The 14,990-nt window shown below is 41.7% G+C and overlaps 2 protein-coding genes across 2 annotated transcripts; both read left to right on the top strand.

The window, feature by feature from the left end:
• Positions 1-5,282: 5,282 nt before the first annotated feature.
• Positions 5,283-12,443, top strand: arhgap27 (Rho GTPase activating protein 27). Its single transcript, XM_089015727.1, is given in 17 exon segments — positions 5,283-5,679; positions 6,587-7,015; positions 7,589-7,822; positions 7,893-8,006; positions 8,008-8,163; positions 8,309-8,395; positions 8,877-8,944; positions 9,040-9,127; positions 9,305-9,406; positions 9,472-9,570; positions 10,150-10,249; positions 10,332-10,460; positions 10,872-10,970; positions 11,045-11,122; positions 11,229-11,360; positions 11,750-11,855; positions 11,975-12,443. Coding segments are annotated over 17 exon segments (2,277 nt in total). The 5' UTR covers positions 5,283-5,601; the 3' UTR covers positions 12,153-12,443.
• A 421-nt stretch (positions 12,444-12,864) lies between these two features.
• vps25 (vacuolar protein sorting 25 homolog) lies at positions 12,865-14,843 on the top strand. Its single transcript, XM_089015736.1, has 6 exons — positions 12,865-13,014; positions 13,530-13,675; positions 13,756-13,809; positions 13,874-13,962; positions 14,123-14,198; positions 14,288-14,843. The coding sequence occupies exons 1-6, from the start codon at positions 12,968-12,970 to the stop codon at positions 14,398-14,400; spliced, it is 525 nt and encodes a 174-aa protein (XP_088871862.1). The 5' UTR covers positions 12,865-12,967; the 3' UTR covers positions 14,401-14,843.
• Positions 14,844-14,990: the final 147 nt, after the last annotated feature.

The raw sequence follows: 14,990 nt of genomic DNA on the forward strand, positions 1-14,990 counted from the left end.
CGTGTGATGCCACGTGATGGTCACCTTGATGTGTAAGGAAAAAAACATGTTAGTTTTGCATCCATATCGGGAAATGCCGTCTCTTACTTCTCTGGTGTTAATATTTTAAATAATGTGGTATAGGATACGCGAATTAGCATCCATTTCACATATTTGTCCTTTAAATGAGTGCTGATTTTTGCCTTGATGTTAGTAACACGCTACTTCAACTCGACAGTTAAAATGTTAAATGTACGAATGAGACTCGATGGTATTTTGTGTTTCTTGTTAACGTGAATGGAAGTCTTTGTCGTAGTCGTACTCGAACGGTGAGTAGTTTTGAATATTTTCGTCAACCGGTTGCTATCAAAATATATATTTTAAAGCTTAATAACTACCACTATAATGACAACGTGTTGGTTGAATTGGGGGTGTTAAACGCGACGCCCGTGGGCGATCTTTGGCCTGCCCTATCATTTTTTTTGTGGTCCAGGGAAGGACATTTATTTCATGTTTCTTGCTAAAATTCCCACATTGTTAATTGTCTTCACTTTGATAAACATTGATGCATTAACTTTTTTTTGGGTTTGAAATACCTATTTTAAAACAACATTGGGTTCGGTGGCCCATGGTATAAATTAGTTTGACACACCAGGCTGTCTTCATCAAACATATAGCAGATTTATACTAATACCTAAAACCCATTGATTTTACATCATTTTCTCCTCAGGTTCATGATCCTGATGCCGTTTCCATAACAACTCACCAAAACATGGACCAGATGTCAGTTCAACATGAGTTTGAGGACGGAAACCTTGTGTCCATCAAGCCTGACGAAACCTACTTTCTCTTGACCAGGACAAACGAACACCGCTGGTATGTCCACCCCAAGCCAAACTTCATCCCAGTCCAACATGTACGGGAGGTCGATGAGTGTGCTAGGAATGCTCAAGGTGATTCCTGCCGGTTCTCCACATTTGGGGTATGTGATCCCAAAGCTGAAGTGACACCGGAAAGAAGCCCAGATGAGCGAGGGGATGCACCTCACGACAAAGTGGAGATGACTTTTAAAACAGATGAGGATGATCTGTCCCCCACTTGCGATGTCATTACAACAGAAAAGGTAAGATCAGAGCATTTCTGTATAAGAATGGTTTACATAATTTAAAATTACACAAGACATTGTCATTTGCTGAAAAACGTACACTTTGCTCTTTCTGAATGCCACAAGGTGGCGCCAAATCCATGTCAACGTAGGAAAATACGCTTCTATGGTTAATTGTCAAAAGCATGTTATCACGCAACACTTTAAATTTGGAATTTTTTCCCAATGAAATGTGAATATTTAGTCTATAATTAACTTTTTTTATGTACAAATGACACCTTGGAAAATGCGTTTTGCCATTTACTGTTGACAGAAAATGACATGACAAGAATTCAGAGGTCAGGGAACAACCAATCTGAACTTTACTCAAAACATGATTAGTTATCATCTATTCTTTCTCCTTCGTGAAGAACTTAGCGTGTAATTTTTCTTGTTAAAAATATCTTGTGGGTGCGGGAGGCTGTGAGCTTTTAGTCACATTGTCATGCATTTTGATCGGAAAGGTAGATTCTATTTGAATTAAATGGAATAGTGAGTTGAGAGTTTGGGAGAGGTTTGTGCAGCCAGCTCATCAGCATGTGAATAAGGCGGAGGAGGAGGAGCCTCTCGGGCATGAACACCAGCTGATTTTGAGTTTTTTTCCCCCCTTCATAGAGAGTTTGAATTCATTTTGCATCAGGATTACAGGGTATTTCACGGCTTCATTTTTGACTAGGAGAACTTAAAGATACAACTAAGTCAGTGTATCAGTCTGACAGGTGACACAACTGTCACATCTGACTGGCAGGGAGACAGGAAGGAGTTAAAGTAGGCAACCGCCACGCCCAACCTAAACTGCAGCTTCCTGAACGTGCAGCCCGTCCTCCTCTTCTATCTGCTCAAAGCTCCCGGGAATATGCTGTTGCCACCGTGAATAGTCTTGTTAACTGGATGTCACCTGTTTGAACGTCAGGTGAGCTAATATGCACCCGTTTCCGGAGAGGGGGGTGTTAAAGGTGACGTCGAGGCGCGCAGGTGACTCATGTTCAGCTTCTTTGTTGTGCATGTGTACATGTTTGTTTTAAGGCTTTTTTAAGACTTTAATGTGTGTGTTTGTGAATGAATGAGCTCCGCATGTCAGCATGCCAAAGCATGTTACAGCCCCCTCCCACACTTACAATGGGGTAGCCGTTTGCATGGTAACGTCAGGAGAAAGCAGAAAGGAAAGGAAGAAAGCGTGCACGGCTGCAAATTGCAATCCAGAAAGCTCAAATTGACTTTCCAATCTTTATTGACTACCATGGATTCGTAGATATGGATTTTTTTTTTTGCAAACTTTTGCTGAACACTTGAGCCTTTAGGTACTATGATGTCATTTTCAAACAACAGCAAGTGGCAATACAAGCCAAAATGGCCGCCTTATGACAATGATAAATGCAATATTAATCATAATTACATGTTTGTAAGACCTGGGGCTGCCAAGAACATATTAGTCTCTGATAGAACCTTTGAAATGATAATCGAAGAGGAAGTCAAGTGAAAAATAATATTTGGAATATTTATTTTCATATTATGAAGGTACTATGATGTCATTTTCAGTCACCAGCAAGTGGCAACACAAACCAAAATGGCCGCCTCCTGAGAAGCATAAATGCAATATTAATCATAATAATGTGTTTTTAACTCTTGTGGCTGCCGAGAATATCATTTCAATGGTTATATCAGAGACTATTTATGTTAATATTAACAAGTAAAAACCATGTTTCTGACAAGGTGACGGACACATTAGCTACACCAATCATCTGCCGCACTACATCATACCAAAGAGCCGTGCCTAATATGTTGACCTCTTGCAACCTGACCGGAGAAGAAAAGTAGAGACCACACCGTAGTGCATTTGAGGTGTCAATCAAAACAGAGCTCTTGTCAAGTGTACCTAATTTAGCGTTCCCGATGAGGTGAACGGGCCGTGGTTGAAACATCGCATGCCGATAAACTGCTCTAACAGGTCATGGCGGAGTTTCCCGCCCTTTACACCTCCCCACTCACTCACCCTTTCTCTCTTATTAAAACATGCACGTACTCCGTCTTCGCCGTGATATCGCTCTCAGTGCACGCCGTAACCGCACTTGGGATAGGCAGATACGGCCGTGCATTAGGAGCTGAAATAATGACCCCCCCTTGAAATATTTTGTTTAGTTTCAATATGTCACTCGGAGCAAAATATGTACGCCACTTATCACTCTACTTAGAAAAGTCACCCGGCGTTGAAAATTTAGTCATCGCATCAAGGAAAGGTCACTGAGTGTTTCTTTACTAGCTTAGCAAATTACTTGTTTTGTGCAAATATGTTTTTCTGTTCTGCAAACAAATACCATATTTTCTGCACCTAAAATATGTTCTTTTTCAAAAGCTAACCATGCGCCTCATAATACCTTATATAATACCATAATACAAAAGCCTTATGTAATGAAAATGTTTTAAAATATGTTATTCATTGAAGGTGCCCCTTATAATGCGGTGCACCTTATGTATGGAAAAGGTTTTTAAATATGTCATTCTCAACCTCAAATTTGACGGATTCCATCAGCTAGCTACATAGCTGGATATCTGGCTAGCTACATAGATTGCGATCTATTAGCTATCTGGCTGGCTATCTATTAGTTATAAAGCTATCTAGCTGGCTAGCTCGCTGTCTATCTATTAGCGATCTATTGGCTGGCTATTAGCAAGCTAGTTTTCTATCTATTTGAGTTACTTCCGAATTGAATGAAGGCTGGCGCGTGCGGCTGCCGCTGCTCACCCACAGAAAAATGTATCCTGTGACTGAAAAGTGACCTTGAGAGTTTTGAAAGGCGCTTATAAATGAAATTTATTATTATTATTCGTTGAAGGTGCACCTTATATTCCAGAAAATACAGTAGTTTTGTTTAGGTATTTAAATGGCAGTTACTTGTTTGTGGAACTTGAGTAAAGGGATGCATTTTGGGGTGCAATATTTTCAGTCAGGAAGTATGATCAATTTAGTGCAGGAAGTTTATCATCCCTTCCATTTTGATGGATTCTGGGTCATGAGAAGTGTGATGTGAGTGGAAAGTTGGTAGTGGTGGGGGATGTGTGAGGGACTCACGGGGTGGGGGGACTCAATAATAGCCCGACTGTGCACGCTGTGGCGTGATTTGGGCCCCAAATGGGTGTCCCTATTGTGCGACTGCATGCCTGCTAAAGTGGTGAAGTAATCAAGCGGGGCCGCTGCTGCTTTGCCAGTCCCGCTGTAAGCCACATATACCAACTGAGCTCTCATCAAATATGTGTTAATTTGAATTTGTAGTCGTTAAACATTATCAATGAAAAACGAAGCACAATATAACTAAGCCCGTTGCAGTTTGAATGACGCTTCCTGTTACCCAAATTTTGAGACATCTGTAATTTATCGTTAACAATGCTAAGCTTCCCCATAAGTGCACACATAAATTAACCATAATGCTTTGCAAAGCAGTACTGACACCTTGTGGCAATATTTTTCCTCGCGCGCCCTGTGCATGGCTAACATCCAAGCTAACTATCTAACTGAGTTAACTCATTCACTGCCAGACATGTGCAGACATATGTCCACTCCAGTGCCAGGGTTATTGTCATTATTACTCCAGGACCTACAGAATATTGAGTTTTAGGACTATGTAAACATTCAATGCAGCATATGAAACCGTAGACTCGTTTTTTTTTTTGTCAGAAAAAATAGTTAATTCCTAAGTTATATAGGTCTGGGGTTATATGAGCTTTAAATGAGGACAGCTGTCCAAAATACAATACAATGCAATACGTACATTTTGAGTTTATTTATCTAGCTATCCGACTATCTCGCTAGCTAGCTATTTGCTAGCTATTAGCTATAGAGCTATCTCGCTAGCTATTAGCTAAAGAACTATCTAGCTGGCTAGCTATTAGCTATTTATTGGCTAGCTAGCTAGCTTTATATCTATTACAGTTACTTCCTGGTTGAGTGAACGCTGGCGCGTGTGACTGCCGCTGCTCACACACAGAAAAACTGATCCTGTGACTGTAAAGTGACCTTGAGAGTTTTGAAAGGCGCTTATAAATGAAATGTATTATTATTATTATTATTATTATTATTAATGGCTGAAGCTAGATTAAAGCACAAACATGGAAAAAGGAAAAAAGCTGCCCCCTTGTGGAAAAGAAAAAAAACATTGCCAGAAGTCTGATGCGGGGGGTTGTAGTATTTTGGCCCATGTGTATTTTGGGATGGAATCCATCGTCACTTCCTGTTTTGTTTTTTGTTTTTCCATCAGCCCAAGCAAACCGCACTGTCTTGTTTTTTTACATCTGTGCTTGTTGTCAGACAGTTACCCTCTACCCTCCATCGTTTCATACACACACGCCCCCTCCTACCCTTCCTGCTGCTCGCAGTTCTCCTTTCCGTCACACACGCGGTTGCACTTCACTTGTCTGCCCCAACCGTCTTCTCCATCGAAGATATTTTGGCTCTCCAATGGGCGGACCACTGTAGATAAAACATGGTCGACCTGTATGCAGGGGTGTGTCCGGGTCACCGGGCCCAGCGGGTTTTGGCCCAGTCACTTGCATCGCTTCAGGTAGGCGTTGTGACCTTTAATGACATGTGATAGCGTTTTTTTATTTGTTTTTTTAAGTGTGTAGTTTATCTTTTATCATATTTTGACATCTACTGACAAAACAGTGCCATCTGCTTCCTGTGTTGACCCGACGCTGCCCCAAAAAAACGGTGACAAAAACTCACGTTTGTTTGAAACATGTCACTTTTTATTCTCCTGTGTCTGACAAGTCGTTCAAGCGAAGGGTGCAAAGCCACATTTCACACGCCGAATTGCCGGAAATTGCGTTTTTGTTTTTGATCGCGCCAGATGGTGGAAGGAGAACTTCCGATCTAGAAGTTTGTTTTTGGGTTGTCACGTCTGAAACATGAAACAATGGCGAGTGTATTCTCCTTGAAAATAATCCTGAAAAAATAGGTTTAGATTTTATTAAGGATTCCCCAGCCATGTTGTTGACACTGTTTTAAAATGGAGGGGGTGGGAAAAAAAACAAAATGTCTACTTTAAAACTGCTTGGGTTGCTGTTTCGACATTTTGACAACACAGCCTCTTGCAGCACATCCCAGCATGACGACTCCCTTCTTGATTCTGACATTCTAGAGCAAAAAAAAGCATCATTGCTGTTTTTTTCCCATGACCCTCGAATGCACCATTATAGAAATTAATCCTGTCACGAGCATAAATGAGAAATATTCCTATAGTGGAAGGAACGTTGATTAACAATGTTTCTTCAGCCGTCATGTGTACTTGTTTGAAAGTGTCATTCGTTTCGATCCTCATCTGAAGAGCTTCGTCAGCGAACTAAAGTTGTGCTGGTAACTCTGGCCCTATATATATCCCTAATGGACAGATATGGCGGTGCCGGACCTATCAGAGCAGAGGTGTTTGTTCTGAATCGTGTACTTTTTTCCCCTTTCCCCCCCTACAGGTGGACGATGAGACCCAAAGAGTGCCCGTCTACGCTAACGTAGCTCAACTTCGCCAGGACTCCACCGACTCGCTGCGACAGCAGGACGCCGACGGATGGGAAGTGCATTTTGACCCAGACAGTGGTCAGGATTATTACTACAACCCTGTCACGGGGCAGACCACCTGGGAAAAGCCCACCAACGAGTCACTCCGTGACCCCGAACCACTTCCCACCTCGCCCACTCGGTCTCCCACCAACTACCTGTCCACCGCATCCCGTCCGGCTTGGACATCGGACTGGGAGCAGGCGGTGGATGAGCGCAGTGGCTGCCCGTACTTTTACAACGCCATGTCTGGGGAGACGTCATGGGAGCTGCCTGAGCCGCTCAGCCCCTACCCGCCTCTGATGGAGCCGATGAGTGTGCACCGCTTTCATCAAGATGAGTCGGTGAGGACCTCACTGGCTGTTCTACTTCCTGTTTCCTGTTTTAGCTTTGCTCAGGGGAAGACAGCTAGTGCAGCCTCCTTTTTAATGGATTTAACCCTTTGGTGATGCCAGTCGCTCCCATTTGACAAGGATGTGGCAGCAGTACAACATGGCTGCCGTTCTTTCTGAGATGTTGGTCTTCATTTTGTCTTAATGTACTGTAAAAAAAATCTTTTTGATTTTTCATGCTTGGGTGCCGATAGAGCACTGGCTATGGCCTGCAATGTTTTTCCCATGTTAGCGCTGTTGTTAAAGCGCTATATGACTCAAATGTATGTATTTTATTTTGTACAACTGCCCCCATTTGAAGCTCATATAACTCCAGACCCATATAATTTAGGAATTAACTCTTTTTTTTTTTACTGATGAAAGAAGAGAGTAAGATTTCTAATGCGGTATTGAATGTTTATGTAGTCCTAAAATTCAATATTATGTGTGTCTTGGAATTTGAGTGACAATGACAAAAACCCTGGCAGTGAATGAGTTAAAGTTGAAAGTTTCAATTATTAACCCCGTTCCACTTCAAATCCACAGCCCCCGATCCCCGAGGAAGACTACAATTTGGAAGATTACCCGGCAGGTGCAGATGGACCTGATCCCGATGAGGATCCGGGACCCCCGGCGTCCCACAGGGAATATGACTTGTCCCACGTAAGCCGTGCCATCATTCCCCGGGCCAGCCTGGACCGCAGTACGCCCGCCGGTTGGAGCCTCAACGTGGAACCCGATGGCACCTGGGTGTTTACTAATGAGTACTCACTCGAGCAGGTGAGCTGTGACCAAAATGGAAAGCAGCGTGAGGTGCGGGGTCACCATATAAAGTTGTGTTTGGTCACAGTGGGTCAAATCCGTGGACGACCTGGGTCAGACTTACTACTACTTGAAAGATGGATCCAAGTCCCAGTGGAACCTACCCGAGGTAAGCACGAATGTTCCAAGCAGCCTCCTGCTTCAAACGACCCGCCCCTCAACAATTTCTCGTCCCGGTTCAGTTGGGCCCTGCATCGCAGGAGGAAAATGGCGGCGAAGAGCCTGAAGAGGTGAATGTTTTCAAGAACTGGAGACAAACCATAGGACCGGCCCAGCTTGCTTCAGGCCAAGACGATGCAGTAAGCACACATCTGGAACACATAAATACTTTTATAATTCAAATCAAAGTAACACAAAAAATTAAAATATAATCAAGCGAATGATATTTCATAGTAGCCTTTCTACATCTCATAATTCCAATGTCAAATTTTGACTCTTTGGTAGAGTTTCTTCCCAACCCACCGTAGAACCACGTCAGACTACAGCAGCGACAGCTCCAGTACAGGAATTTCTCCCGACACGCAACCTAACGTAAGTAACGGCTGGCGATTCGGCGCTAGCAAAGCATTACAATCTGTTCACGGTGGTCTTCTGTACCCCTCTTAAGGCTCCCGGGTTTCAACTCTGGAGAAAGCCTTATTACCTGACCTCCAGGTGGCTGCGCTATAACGTGGGTTGTTAGTATGACAGCCATAGATAACGCCCATCCATCTATGGCGGGTGTGTTAATTCAAAAAGCGCCTCATTGACATTGCCAGAGGCCATGGGCAGCGCTTTATCGGCACCCAAGTCAAAACCTGAACAAATTTGAGAATGGCAGTGAATGAGTTAAAGGCCATTTCGCCCAGTTTTGCTTTGTTGTTCGTTCACATCTATTTCTTTTTGACACACATTCTATTTTGTCTGTGTGATATCCCTTTTTTTGTCAGCTGTTTACATAAGAGATCATGCTTGAATCTACATTTGTACCTTATTGCCCCGAAAAAAAAAGAAGTATTTGTTTGAATTTTAGGTGCAAAACTTGGAGAAAGCCGGAATACTGAACAAAACAAAAGTGTCTGAAAATGGCAAAAAAGTCAGGTGAGTCACAGGCAGGGTATTTTTTTTTTGTATTGTGCAGCTTTTGTGCCTTCAGATTCTATCTGGTTTCACCTTGCCCTGTGGCTCCTTTGCAGGAAAAACTGGGCCCAGACCTGGACCGTATTGCATGGAGGCATGCTGACCTTCCACAAAGACCCTAAATCGACTTCGCCGGGAATTTCGGTAGTTTAGCTGAATTGATTTTGTCTTGACTTTGGCACTTTAAAAAATAAAATACAATCCATGTGACTGAAATGACAAAACCTCCAAAGCCTGCTGACACATTTTCTGTCCCAGGAATGCGGCGCAGCCTGTTTTATGGCCATACTCACTTTTTTTCCCCCCCTCCTCCGTTCAAAGAACAAGACCAATCAGATCATCCCGGAAGTGACAGTGGACCTTCGGGGTGCCATGATCAGCTGGGCCTCCAAGGATAAATCGAGCAAGAAGAACGTTTTAGAGGTTTCATTCACATCTCTTTCCCCAACTGGCGCATTTATCCGTTCTTGACGTTTGACCCTTTTCAGTTAAAAAGCAAGAGCGGCGTTGAGTATCTGATCCAGTACGACACTGAGAGCATCATCACCGACTGGCATAAAATATTACTGGACACTATAAGGCAACTGGTGAGTTCTGTGACGCGTGTACAGACCCTCCCCTACTTACGAACATTCGAGTTACGAACAACAGTACATCCGAACATTTTTGTAGTAACATGTAGTATTCTCTCCAGTTATACATATCTTTATAGATCATATATTTGATTAAATGTTTATTTTTCAACACAAAACCAATAAAGGTTACAAGCCTTAAACATACATTCCACGCAAAATATAGCACTAAAGCAACTTATGAACAAATTCATCTTGTGAACAACAGTTCGGAATGTATCTTGTTTGTAAGTTGGGGAGCGTCTGTAATCATCTCATGTACTGTAAATATGGGTTGATGCAATACAGCTACATATATCAATATACCTTTCTTGATACTTGCACTATGTAGTTTTTTTAATGAAACGGTTTTGCACATTTACAGTATACAGTTGACATTTTTATTTATTTTACTCTGCTTAGAATATGTTGTTTTCTATCCTTTCACCCCCTCCCACTCCATCCTCCTTTCAAATTGCTGCTATGGACTGCAAATTTCCCCATTGTGGGCGGAATCAAGGTTTTCTGATTCTGATGTACTCGTTGGTCTTTTAGGAGTACCAGGATCAGCATCACTCAGAGGAAGAAGACTGTAGCGACCTGTATGAGAAAATCAGCATCGCTGATCAACACGTTGCGACCGACTGGCGTCGTGGTGAGCTTTTTACTACATTGGGTTAAAAAAAATCAGAACGTGACTGACATTTAAGTGAAGCATTTTTTTTTTTTTTTGTCAGTGTCCAGATCGGGTGTCAACAGTACCAGCGGCGGAGAAACCGACCCCAAGAAGGTTCGGACCAAGCTTATCAAGTTCCTCATGAAGCGCCCCTCGCTTCAGGCGGTGAAGGAGAAAGGATACATACGAGGTACACAAGAATTATTGATAATATACTAATATACTTGCGTCAGGGGGCCGGGTGGGTGAGGCGGTGAGCCTCTGAAACGAGCCGATTGAGCTGTGGTGTGACCCCAATTGGGGATTACGGTACAGACGCTCCCCAACTTGCGAACGACATTCGTTCGTAAGGTGAATTTGTTCGTAAGTTGCTTCAGTGTTATATTTTGTATGGAATGTATGTTTAAGATTTGTATAAGTAACCTCTATTGGTTTGTACTGAAAAATAAGTATTTAATAAAATATATGCTCTATGAAGATATGTACATGTACAACTGGAGAGAATACTACATATGTTACCTCAAATATGTTCATATGTACCGTTGTTCGTAACTCGATTATTCATAAATAGGGGAATGTCTGTATTCTATCCTGCCTACAGAAAACGTGTTTGGCTGCCATTTGGCCACGCTTTGCGCGCAAGAACGGACCACCGTCCCCAGATTTGTGGAGAAATGCATAAAAGCTGTGGAGAGGAGAGGTAACACCCACCCCCCACTGAGGCTCACAGCTCATCAGCAATCGGATGACCAACTAATAAGTGTTGATCTACAGGTTTGGACATCGATGGACTCTACAGGGTCAGCGGAAACCTCGCTACTATTCAGAAACTGCGCTTCAAGGCAGATCACGGTAACGGCGATGTTGTTCTACGGCTTTGAATAAATTATCTTTGTTTCACTGGTGAAAAAGCACAAAGTGGAAATATTTGTGTCTTGTTATGTAATGTCTTCAACAGAGGAATTGGATCTTGAAGATGGCCAATGGGCGGACGCTCACGTCCTCACCGGAGCGTTGAAACTGTTCTTTCGCGAACTTCCTGAGCCGCTTTTCCCCTACAACCTGTTTCACAAGTTCATCTCTGCTATCAGTAAGACTAAACGACAAAAGCAAGCAGACAACGCAGGCGCGGTGCCGTTGTGGCGGTCACGTATTACGGCTTACTTATATTATCACGGCGAACTTTAGAGAAACATTTCTCTCATTTAGCTACAATTTATTTATTATTTTACTCATTCACAAATTTATTCGGGAGTTGAAAATATGACGTGGAGCGCCATTCCTGAATTTGTTGGGTGCCGATAAAGCGCTGGCCAATGCCTCTGGCAATGTTTTTTGAATTAAATGCTGTGTCCGGAACTAGTATGAATTTGTATCTCCAAGGCTGATATAATAAGCATTAAATGAATACCCACATCCAAAAAGTAAGCATAATTATGTTTTTTTTTTTATACAATGTATTTTTTTTCCCGATTGCAGGAATTCCTGATTACAACACAAAGGTGTGTTGCATTTATGAATTGATCAAATCCCTCCCCATCCCGAATCACGACACCATGAGCCTCTTATTCGGACATTTACGGAGGTCAGTGTCTCAAGTTCTTTCTAGTTTTTGCTTGTTTCGATACTACTAAGAAAGACTGCAGACAGGCCTGAGTGTTGAGTGTATTGATCTCAATGCTTCCATGTGTCGTGTCCTATCAGGGTCATCCAGTGTGGCGAGGACAATCGCATGACGGGGCACAACGTTGCAATCGTGTTCGGGCCCACACTCCTACGCCCCGAGGCAGAGTCTGGCAACATCGCCATGCACATGGTTTTTCAGAACCAGATAGTGGAGCTCATCCTTCACGAATATGAGCGCCTCTTCCAATCAGGCTGAAGGAATTTGTTTTTATTTGAAGATTTAATGCTGCACATTTTATGACTTGATTGTAATATAGAATACGGCTATTAATATCAGTAAGCCTTTGTGAATTAAATCTGATGTAGCATTTTTAATTTAACAATATATATGCTTTATTGTTAGTCTAATGGCAACATGCAACTACTGTACATAAAGATTAACAGGCTAGAGAGACGGCTACTAAATGAAATGTAATAGACAGCATACATATGCTGAAAGTTTATACAGAGTACTTCCATAATAAATTAACTTTGTAAATAAAGACTACTGGTTATATTTTTTTCAGATTTCGTGATCTTTGGAAAGAAGTGGGAAAGCACAAGACAGACACTGGACATTCAATTAGACAAATTTATATTCATATACACAACTATGGACATTTTAAAGCCCACAAACAGACCAGCCCTAGACAATACCACGCTAGACAAAATTCGAACACCGAACGTCAGAAATGTGAGATAGATAAATTTAACCAGTAAGATATTCGAACCAAAAATAATATTACGTACACGTTATTACAGTTTGAATTTGCGTTCCGTCTCATGTCAATCGGGAATATTTCCTTGACGGACACGTTTCCGGAAATTTGCTTTCGGGATTTTCATGCAATTGGATCTAACAGACAAACAAATTTTGTCAAAGTAAACTAAAATGATCTATTATCTATATTCTATATAACATTTATAACTAATGTCACACATTGTAGTAAATTGTTTCATACGGAAACACTGTGCGCTTATGATTTGTCGGAACCATTTTGGGGTGGGACATGCCTCAGGGCTTCCGCCGTGATGAGTTTCGAGTGGCCGTGGCAGTATAATTTTCCTCCTTTTTTCACGTGAGTACACCTTTAAACCACAATTTAAACATGTTAAAATAAACACATAAGCTGTATTTCAACCTGTTGTCCATTTCAAGTGTTTGTTTTTGTAATGTTATTCTCACAGTAACCGGCTCGTTAGCCGAAGCGCTAAGGAAGTAGAGTTGCTCAATTTTGTGTGTAATCCAAAATGCAATGTTACTGCGGTTTTGTTTGATTTCGCACATAACGGACATGCAACATTTTATTAAAAACGACACTCAAATGACTCATAAAGGTGTTTGTGTGCCCTCAAAGAAAGAATGCTTCGCTACTATGTCAACAGCCTGCAATATATCACTGTAGCCGTCTTTGTAAATCAGTTTGATGTTGGGGCTAAGTGTCAATTTATTTTAGTGTTACTCGATTATTTTTTTTAATTACCTTGTTTACCTCAATCTCATCCATCTTAGTATCTATTTCAAACAATGCTTTATAAGTGTCAGTCTCATATAAGTCTCATATTCATGATTGTTTACAAAAATTATGTGCAGGCTTCAACCCAATGTTGACACGAGACAGAAGCAGCTGGCGGCATGGTGTTCGCTGGCGCTGACTTACTGCCGCCATCAAAAGCTGTACACCCTGGACGTGATGGAGGCACAGGAGAGCCCTGTCTTCAACAACCGCAAGATTAAACGTATCCTCTCAAAAGCTCATTGAAAACGACCTTGCATATGTCCTGTCAAATTGTTTGTGACCTCCTTAACTGAATGGCAGGAAAATTATCCATGGAAGCAATTCAAATCGTGTTTGAGGAGTTGAGGAAAAAAGGTAAACCAGAATGTTTTTGTTTATTTGTCTTTTTTCAATTATTGTGTGTATTTGTGGTAATCAGGGAACCTGGAATGGCTGGACAAGAACAAGTCAAGATGTTTAGTGATGTGGAGACGCCCAGAGGAATGGGGCAAGCTTTTGTATCACTGGGTGAGGCAATGCATTCAAGCATAGGAACCTGTGACATACACAAACACAAAAAACAGGAATTCACACATGGCACATGAGAGCTTATAAACACACACACACACACATCGTGTATATATATTTTCACAGATTTTGCCCACAAATATTTGTCTTGTTGTCTCAGGTATCGAAAAATGGAATGAACAACACAGTCTTCACGCTGTACGAGCTCTCCAACGGTGACGACACAGAGGGCGAAGGTACGCTTTTGTCGCCAAGTTTTCATATACACACCTTATGTCCCCCACACGCCATAATTGTTTCACATTTTCTCCAATTTTGAAACCAGAGTTTCATGGCTTGGAAGAGTGGATGCTGCTGCGCTCACTGCAGGCACTGCAAACGGAAGGCAAAGCCGAGCTCATCAGCATTGATGACGGCAAAGGCGTCAAATTCTTCTGAGGATGAGATTTTTGGTTAGTCGTTGCCTGCCCCTGCATCGGTATTATTATTATTTTTTAAATCAGGTTTTCAGTCATTTTGAGCTAATTGACAACTTGAAAAATTCTGTCTGAAAGTTGTCTTTCAATATGGCGCGTAAGTGACACTTGAACAAATGCTGCTGAATCAACTTGGCCCAATTTGTTATTAAGAACAATTTTAGGGGACAATTTTAATGTGACACTATTCCAGAAATAATCCACAATCAACCTCTTGCCTCTTCCCCTCATATCATGTGTATAAATAAACAAGAGTACTTTGATAAACTGGTGGTGGACCCGCATGTGTGTCGAAAACATTCTGGGGCAAAACCTTAAATGTAGTGTGTGTGTCTACTTTGTTTACAACTGCACTAAAAAAGTTACCTTGTGAATGAAAAGCGAATGTAAAATAATTATATGTGCTTATTTGGTTATTTTTTGCTAAATTGTATTTGCAAGCTTTTATTGCCCAAAATCTTCGTATTTGTATAAAACGCCATAAATTTAAATGATCTTGAGTACGACATATCGGCGTACAGTTTTGAAAGTTCATCTGTTTTGTGTCCGCGA

This window comes from Hippocampus bargibanti, linkage group LG15, assembly GCF_051943395.1.
Source record: "Hippocampus bargibanti isolate YZ-2025 linkage group LG15, ASM5194339v1, whole genome shotgun sequence".
NCBI lineage: Eukaryota > Metazoa > Chordata > Actinopteri > Syngnathiformes > Syngnathidae > Hippocampus > Hippocampus bargibanti.